Source organism: Urocitellus parryii, chromosome 5 (genome assembly GCF_045843805.1).
Source record: "Urocitellus parryii isolate mUroPar1 chromosome 5, mUroPar1.hap1, whole genome shotgun sequence".
NCBI lineage: Eukaryota > Metazoa > Chordata > Mammalia > Rodentia > Sciuridae > Urocitellus > Urocitellus parryii.
The window spans coordinates 111,085,030-111,094,745 of record NC_135535.1 but is presented as its reverse complement, the minus strand read 5'-3'; the positions used below and the strand labels follow the sequence as shown (position 1 = coordinate 111,094,745).

At 37.2% G+C, this 9,716-nt stretch overlaps 1 protein-coding gene across 1 annotated transcript in view; it reads right to left on the bottom strand.

Annotated features, from left to right (window-relative positions):
- Positions 1-3,044: 3,044 nt before the first annotated feature.
- LOC113195637 (maestro heat-like repeat-containing protein family member 1) overlaps positions 3,045-9,716 on the bottom strand; it is a 59,010-nt gene continuing 52,338 nt past the window's right edge. The window contains exons 36-38 of the mRNA XM_026407242.1: positions 8,940-9,069; positions 7,213-7,278; positions 3,045-3,268 (exon numbers count right to left, since the gene is read on the bottom strand). Coding sequence (XP_026263027.1) covers positions 3,045-3,268; positions 7,213-7,278; positions 8,940-9,069 — 420 coding nt within the window. The remainder of the gene's footprint in view (positions 3,269-7,212; positions 7,279-8,939; positions 9,070-9,716) is intronic.

Sequence of the window (9,716 nt, the reverse complement as noted above, 5' to 3'; positions counted from 1 at the left end):
CCAAAAAAACTAACTAAAACTGAAAAGTGACTAAACTAACCATGTGGTTCAGAAGCTTTTGGACTTTTTTGGAGTCTGTGGGAAGAATTTTGAGAATTTTAGAGATGAAGGCTAGAAAAGATTTAAATTGTTGTAAGCAGAGTTTGATGGGTGACTCTAGTGGGAGTTCAAAAGACCAGAATGCTGATAGGACTGTGGACAGTAAAGACTGGGCTCATGAGATTTCAGAGCCTTGACTTTGGACTAGAGGTCATTCATGTTATCCTCTGACAAAGAAATGTGTACATTTAGTCCATGTCCTGAGACTTTTTGTGAGGTTAGTTTTAAAGATTATGTACTAATTAATTAATCTGGTAGAGGTAATTTTAAGGCAGTACAGCATTCAGGCAGTGGCATGTGTATTGCTAGAAGCTATTAACCAAATTTACTGTGATAATCAGGAGCAGAAAGCAGAAAGTAAAGATTTGGAAAGTTTGCAGTTTAGTCATAAAAGAACAAGTACATCAGAGTAAAGATGTGGTTGTTGTAAATGTTATAGCCACTAAAGAAATACTAACTATCCCAGAACAGTGGCGAAAGGCTGTAATCCCAGTGGTTTGAGAGGCTGAGGCAGGAGGAGCAAAAGCTGAAAGCATCAGCAACTTAGCAAGATCCTAAGCAATTTAGTGAGACCCTGTCTTAAAATAAAAAAATAAAAAGAGTTGGGGATATGGCTCAGTGGTTTAGCATCCCTTGGTTCAATCCTTGAGACAAAAAAAAAAAAAAAAAAAAAAAAACTTTCTATCCAGAAACAATGGGACAGATGGCAAGGGACTGGAAAGACCACACCTATCTCAGGCTCAAGAGTGTAAAAGTAAAAATTTCTTAAGAAGAGACCATGGGAACACCCTGCTTGCATGGGGCGAGAAGGGCCTAGAATGTTATTTAACCATGTACAGGCACTCAGGTACTTGGAGGGTGCTGTAGACAAGTACTAGGAGGCTTGAATATTGTTCCAGATAATAGCAGACCTTGGTGGCAACGACATGGAGCTTATTCTGAAGGAATGCAGGATGTTAGAATTAGGGAGTTTTCACTGAAATTTCAAAGGGAGGCTTGGGAGACCAGGCAAAGTGTAACAGGATCAGAGTCACTATGGGGCTGTCTCTGACAGGGTAATGCATGAAGAAGTGAGAAGGAAGTGAAGGCTGCAGTGGAAACCCCCACCCCAGTTACAAATGGCAGTACAGTGGAATGTCTGTTGCAGGAATTGAGCAGAGCTAAGCCAAGAGAGAGGCTATGTGAAATGCAACCAGAAAGACCCCAGAAACAGAGGTACACAAGCCCTTTGGAGAGAACATCATGATTCCATGTTCCCCAGATGCTGGAAACAGTTACTCGACTTATTTGCCCAGCTGGATTTTTGTCTTGCTTTGATCTCATCCTTTTTCTTTTTTTTAATTTTTTTAGTTGTAGATGGACACAATACCTTTATTTTGTTTAGTTTTTTTTATGTGGTGCTGAGAATCAAACCCAGTGCCTCACACATGTTAGGCGAGCGCTCTACTGCTGAGCCACAACCCCAGCCCCAATCCCATCCTTCTATCTATGTCCCTATTTATCCCTTATGGAACAGAAATGTTTCCTCTGTGCCATTATACTTTGGATAAATTTAACTTTACAGGGGAAAAGAGATAAAAGTTTGCCTTCAATCTCAGAAGAGATTTTGGACTTGAACTTTTGGGCAATTCTGGGGACTCTTGGAAATGGACTAAATACATTTTGAATTGTGAGATGTGCATGAAAACTTGGGGTTCAGGGTGGAATGTTATGGTTTGGATATTAGGTGTTCACATGAGAAATTATGTCCCATTGATGTATGATATATCAAAGTACATGAATGTATTCTACTGTAATGTATAACTAATTAAAACAAATTTAAATTTTTTTTAATCTAAATGTGAGACAATATAGGGATGTTTACCTTAAATGGTTTGATTATGAGAGCTTTAATCACTATATTAATCCACTGTTATGGATTAACTAGGTAGTAACTATAGGCAGGTAGGGTGTGGCTAGAGGAGATAGGCATACTTTGGGGTTAATATTTGTCCCTGGTGAGCACAACTCTCTGCTGGCTATATCCTAAGTTCTTCTCCTCCACCATGCCCTTCTGCCATGACTTTTGCCTTACCTTAGACCTAGAGTTATGGAGTCAGCCATCTATGGACTGAGACCTCTGACATCATGAGCCAAAATAAATTTTTTTACCTCTAATTTTTCTTGTCATGTCACAGCAATAAAAAAGTTAACTAAACAGGGTGCATGTCTTGGGGATTCTATATTTTGTCTCTCTCTCCAATTCCTTGCAGCCTTGGGCTGAGCTTTCTTCCTCCACACCTTATACTAAGATGTTCTGCTTCAACTCAGGCCCAGAGCATTCAGGTTGGCTGACCATGAACTGAACCTCTGAAACTGTGAGCCCAAATAAACTTTTAAGGTGTTCTTGTAAGATATTTTGGTCACAACCATTAAAAGCTAACATGGGATTTACATCTAGTATGTGGATGTACAGGAAAAGATTGAAAACTAAGTTTCATGATGTTTGCTACCCTGTGTCTCCCTTTTTTCATGAGTAACATTTCCCAAATGGTGAAGGACATACTTTCCAAAGTTGTTCTAGTCACTCATGCTTACCGTTGGATCCCAGGAATTTGGAAGAAACCCAGCTAGCCTTGGGATGAGAAAATGTTTGCCTGACAAATGTATCTGCCCATAACCAACAATTCCCTAGGAAGATAAAGGACAAGAAGCATAATGTATCTTCCATGGTCAAAATGGCACAACCCATTGGACAAAAGCACTGACATGTCCATAAACAAATGGAAAAAGTATTGGTTCCCAGCTTTAAATATTCTCAGTGATTCCTATGCAGCTGCATTTTAGATAGGCTCAACTTGTTTAATTGGATGTTTAGCATTGGTACTAAAATCTCTGCTGACCTTCCATCTGAATTGCTGTTTGAGAAGGAATTCAGAAACTTGGAACCAATTTGAGATTTTGTTTTAATGATTCTCATCAATATCCATTTCCCGTTTGACAGTCCTAAACAGGTGCTTCTTTCTCTTTCTGGTTTTGATGCCAAAACCTCTGAGGAAGTTATTGCTGATTTGGCTCAGCCTGGAAGCATAGGAACCCTGGATCTTCACATCTTCATCTATTTTTTTCAGGATAGCATTGGCTATCACCTTGATAGCATCTCTGGGATCATTCTTCACACATTCAAGAGCTGAAACCAGAAGGAGGTCAACCCTGAAGATTGTCTACCTAGCCCCACTCAGGGCCTACCCAAATGATAGGCCATTATCATGCAACTCCACTTAGAATCATTCTTGGCATTGTAAAAAAGTAATGCTGGTTTCATTTCAGAAAACATATTAAAGATTGTTTTTTTAAAAATGGAAAGGATAGCTGGATAGAATACTGAGTTCCTGTTGCCTCGGCTATTTATCAGATTGAGGCAGAAGGATTGCTTAAGCCCAGGAGTTCTTGGTCAGCCTGGGCAACATAACAAGACCCCATTTAAAAAAAATGTGGGGAGAAGAAAGAGGAATCAAGAACCCTGTGAAAAAATACTGCTAATATTTTGGTACCTATCCTTGCAGGGCTTTTTTTATATTAAAGATAGAACTTTACAAAAAATAAGAATAACATTTTTTTCTTCCCATAAGATTTACCTGTTTACAGTATAAGATCAAATCACAGGATTGTCATTTTTATGAACCCTCATTACTGAATAATAAAACTGTCTCTAATTTTTCACTGCTACACATAAAAATCATTAATTCATTTGTCAACTATTATTGAGTTCTTCCTATCACCAGGCACTGTGCTAGGTGAGGTGCATACAGTAGTAAACAAGAAAGATAGATTTCCCACCCTGGCCATACTACCAAAATCTCTCTACAGATTTAATTCAATTCCTATTCAAGGTTCTGATGACATTAAAAAGTTATGAAATTCATATGGAAAAATAAGAAGCCCAGAATAGCCAAAGAAATCTTTAGCAAGAAAAGTGAAATAGGAAGCATTACAATACCAGACCTTAAATTAATACTACAGAGCTATAGTAATAAAAAATAGCATGGTTCTGACACCAAAACAAACATGAAGACCAATAGAATAGAAGACAAACCCACATAAATACAGTTACCTCATAATAGACAAAGGTGCCATAAACATACATCAGAGAAAAGATAGCCTCTTCAACAAGTAGTGCTGGGAAAACTGGAAACCCATATGTAACAAAATCCAATTAGTCCCCTGTCACCCTTGCACAAGGACCTGTGCATTAGACCAGAGACTCTACAACCACAAGAATGGGAAGTTATACTCCATGTATGTATAATATGTCAAAATACATTCTACTGTCATGTAAAACTAAAAAGAACAACAAAAAAGATATAAAAAAGAATAAACCATTTATTTGGAATAAAAATAAATAAATTTCACATTGGTTTAGTCTGTTGATGCTTGGTGCCTAGTCCAAATCAACTGCTTCCCACAAATTTGATGTAAGTTTTTTTTAAATGATATTTTTTTAAAAAAATATTTATTTATTTATGTATCTTTAGTTTTAGGTGAGTACCTTTGTTGGTTTTTATGTGGTGCTGAGGATCAAACCCAGTGCCTCATGCATGCTAGGTGAGCACTCTACCACTGAGCCACCACCCCAGCCCCTAATGTAAGTTTTAATAGTTCCTTGTATATTCTAGTACCCTGTTCTAGATCATCTATTGCATGACTTACAAAAGTCTTCTCCAACTTTGTGATTTATCTTTTTGTTTTCTCAATGCTATCCTTTGAAACATAAAAGTTTTTTCTTAATGTCGATGAAAAAATTAAATTTCACAACAAAAAAAGCATAGGTATGTCTATTGGCTGTTGGAGCTTACCAAGAGTTTTAAAAGTAATGATAAATTTTTTTCTTCTGACTAACACTGGAAATATTGGCTCCTCTTTCTACAAACCACCAACTCCCACCCCCTACCTCTTTCTTGGGACTTTGGTACCAATTAAAGAACCACACAGGAGTGTGGGTTCATGGAAAGGGAAATAGAAATTGAAAATTCTCATACTGCTTTTTTCAGTAATTAACTTCTGTGCCCTGGGAGAAATGATTCAGATCTGCATTTAGGAGAGTTGTAAATTAAGGCTAGTAAATGCTTCTCTGAAGTGTTTCTAACTATAGAGACATTAGAAAATAAACTGGTAGCCTCAGAGGTTTGGATGAAATGCCTCAAACCAGTTCCCAATTCTTAGATAGTTTGTATTCTACTCCATTATACTTTTTTTCATGTTTTGTTTTTTAAAAGAATCATTTAGAAACATGTACTATTTATAGACGGGATAATATGAAGTCTTGGATTTAATTCAAAATAACCCTGCCAGGGACAGGGTATAGGTGGGAAAATTTAAAAAAATTTTTAAAAAAAGCCAAGGTTGGCCACGAGTTGATACCTGCTGTATCTGGGGTACAGATACAGGAAGTTGATGATAATATTCTCTGTACTTCTGTCAGTGTAAAGATAAGCTACAAAGAACAAAAATTAGAAGGGCCTCAGGCTTCTCAAACATAACAAAGCAAGCCGGAAAACACTAGTATAATATCTCCAAAGTGCTGAGAGAAAGTAATTATTGATCTAGAATTGTGTCAAATTGTCTTATTCCTTTGAGAATCCTTACATTAAAAAAAACATCCACCAAGAGTCTGAATATTAAATATTAGCATCCCAGAAATTTCTTGGGGCTGGGGCTGTAGCTCAGTGGTAGAGTACTTGTCTAGCATGTGTGAGGCACTGAGTTCAAACTTCAGCACCATATAAAAATAAATAAATAAAATAAAGGTCCATCTACAACTAAAATTTTTTTTAAAAAAGGAATTTCTACAAGATCTACTCCAGGAGAAATAAAAATGTTCCCTAAAAGATGGTCAGAAAAAAGCAAAAATGAATGGTGAAGAATACCTAAAACAGTTTGTGCAAAATAATAATAACAATCATAGTATCTAAATTCTGGGTTAAAAATAGAACAAAAATATTTTCTAACAAAAGCATAGAAATTAGATTCTATAGTTTGGGTATTAAATGTCTCCAAAGGCCCATGTATTGGAGGGTTGGCCTTCCACCTGCAGAGCTATTGGGAGGTGGTGGAACCTTTTAGGAAATGGGCCCAGTAGAAGGAAGGTGTACCTTAGAAGTGGGTATTGGGACCCCAACCCTTTCCTAGCTCTCTTTGCTTCCCCAACATAGAACTATTGGGAGGAGGTGCAACCTATAGGAGGAAAGAGGGGACTAGTCTTAGGACATTGAATGTGCCCTCCAAGGGGGTTATAAAACCACAGCCTCTTCCTCTTTCTCTCTCTTTGATTCCTGGTGACCATGAAGTGAATAGTTTCTCCAGTATGTGCTCCCCACCTTGATCTGCTATCTGGCCATAGATCTAAGGCCATAGGTCTAAAACAATGAGATAATCAGTCATGAACTCAAAACTTCAAAACCATGAGCCAAATAAACTTTCCCCCTTATTAACTTGATTTTTGTCACATTTATTATAGTTACATAAAGCTGACTAACATAACATATATTGTGTGTGTGTATATACAATAATCCATGTATATGTATATATATATGTATGTATGTATACACACATACACACGTGTGTATCTATTACACAGAAAAATAATACAAGACAACACAGCACACAGGAGGAGAGAAGACTAGATTGGACACAGAGTACATGGAACTTTACCCTAATTGATAATGCTTCCATTTCTCTGCAAAGAGAATATATTCATGTATTTCTTCTAAATATAAATAACACTAAAATATTTTAATGCCATATAAAAGAAAGAACACTGCAAGTTCTTTAAGGGCAGGGACAATCTTGTCTTCAACACTACTGCAGTGAAAGCACCTACACCACATAATGTTCAATGACTGCAAGGATATATCACCAAAATATGAGCATTGTTTCTATCTTACTAGGAAAACAGCAAATAATTTGTTTCTTTCTTCCATTTCCTCCATTCTGTACTATTTTATATTATGCTTAGATGATAAAGATAGATTTCAAAAGAATGACACATGTCCTTAAGACATGTCCTCCATCCTGCACTGGATCTTACCCCACCCCTAGTGGAACTCAGAACCCAGGTACAAGGTCCAGACTCACCATGCCGTATCAGCTGTACATCATCATCATGTATGCAATTCATGTTTATGCTCTTAGTTGTTAATCCTAAAGGCAGAACAGATAGAAAAATCTTTCTATAATTCCTGGGCCTTTGGGCTGACTCTTTTCCCAGGATCAGTGGTGGGGGAAAAAAAAGGATATTTACAACCAGTGTTAGCAAAGAATATTTCGTTTTTTATTATTTGTTCTAATTAGTTATACATGACAGAAGAATGTATTTTGATTCATTGTACCCAAATGAGGCACATTTTATCATTTCTCTAGTTGTACACAATGTGGCGTCACACTATATGTGCCGTCATTCATGTACCTAGGATAATGATGTCCATCTCATTCTACCATCTTTAGTAAAGAATACTTCTAAGAGAAGCTTTGCATCCTGGATATGTCTTAGTAAAAGAAAAATTCTAGGTTACAGTAGTGACTGTGTCCCAAAAGTTATCATCCATGGGTGACAAGCAGAGCATTAGATGAAGGTGTTGAACTCTATGGGATTCCTACACCAACAGAAAGATGCACAAGGGGCACAAGGAAACAAATTTGCCAAGATGAAATTTTTTCAAATAGAAAAAAATTTAACTTGGATGCCGATAAAGACATAATTAATCAAAAACAACACAGCACACAGGAGTAGAGAAGAAGACTAGACTGAACAGAGAGTACATGGAACTTTACCCTTATTGATAATGCTCCCATTTCTCTGCAAAGAGAATATATATATATATATATATATATATATATATATATATATATATATCTTCTAAATATAAATAACACTAAAATATTTTTTCACTTATCAAATTAATGATTTAAAAAATAATACTCAGGGTTGGCAAATGTCTGTAGAAATGAATACTCACGTATACTATTGCTGAAAATTACTTGAGCTTTTCAGAGAGCATTTTAGCAATAAACATCAAAATTCTGCAAACTCTTTGGGCCTAGCATTTGTACTTTAAATTTTGTACTTTAAATCCATGATGGCTTGCAGAGATTTTGCCACTGCATACCTGCTTAAAAATATTTTTAAATATACAGTCTCAATATTCAAAAGTATGGACTGATTAAATTTTTCATAAATCCATGAAACAGAATTAATATTATGCAACTATAAAAATACTGTCGAAGCTATATAATACTATGCATTTGTGATATAGCAAGGGAAAAAACAATATAACAAACTGTCTTTTTAAAAAGTATTTGTTGTGGGAAGGGATATGGATATGTAGCACATTCTTAGGGAATAGTCTCTAGAATCAGTAGTGACTAAATCCAAATGGTGAAATTTTTGGCATTATTTACATCAATCTTTTTGCCAATATAAATTGCATACGTTTTTTTACTTAAACACATGCAGCTAATTGTAGTTTGAAGCAAAAATATTTTGGAAAATCCATGGGGTCTTAATGGAAGCAATTGTTTTTTTCCTCTTTCAAATGACACTTCTCTGGTCCACAAGGCTGAATCCAGATGGGGTAGTGGAACCCACACAGAGCTGGGGTACAGGAGCATAGTCTCCTTTTCTTCCTCTGGACCTTTCTAAAGCAGAATTTGGGGCTGGATCACATGTCAACCTATCCAATCAGGTCAAGGCTAGGAAAGGAGGTCATCTGCTTGTCACACCATGGTTCTGACCTAGCCCTTTGGCAGAAGATGCTCCCCTGCCAAAGAGGGGAGAGAGGAGTTGCCAGGTGCCACTGCCTTACCTATGAAATTGACTGCAGCTGCCCTTAGGAAGGGCTGTGGTCGCTTCAGGAAGCCAAAGCTCTGGAATAGTAAGTCCCCAAGTTGATGATATTTGCGCTGGCCCACCTGTGGAGCCACAGATGGGTGGTACTGAGCAAGAGAGGGCAGGTCTGGGATTACTGCAGATCTCTTGATAGCAGCACCTGCTCACCCTTGTCCACGGAACCTGCAGACTCCATCATCCCAACCCCTCCCAGCCCAGCAGACTCAAGGGAAAGTTCATAGAGAAACCTGCTCCATGAAAGAGAAGAGAATAAGGACAAAGAACTAATGTGGAGCTAAAGACACAGTTGTTCATTACTACCCAAATTGCTAAGTCCTTAATTATTTATTTTCAGAGAGCATTTTAGCAATAAACATCAAAATTCTGCAAAATCTGCATAGACTCTGATTCCTAATCTCTGGCTTGTCCTTGATTTCTTAAGAGCCACAGACCCTAAACATCTTGACTACCCACCTAAAATCCTGCCCACATCTCTTTCACCCACTTTAACCAGAATATCTCTATCCTATTACAATCCAGCAATCTGGCAGGATCTTTCAGCCTCTAAGGAAAAGACTGTGATTCTGGGAAGATCAATGACAGACACCAGGACATTAGCATCCTAAATGTGGAGTCTCAGAATTGATTGGTGATAAAGAACAGGACTAAGGAACAGAAGAAAGCTGCCTTCTGTCAGCCTTCCCTGTTTTGTCCTCCTAACACATGGCCAATATGAACATTTTTAAAAAAATTT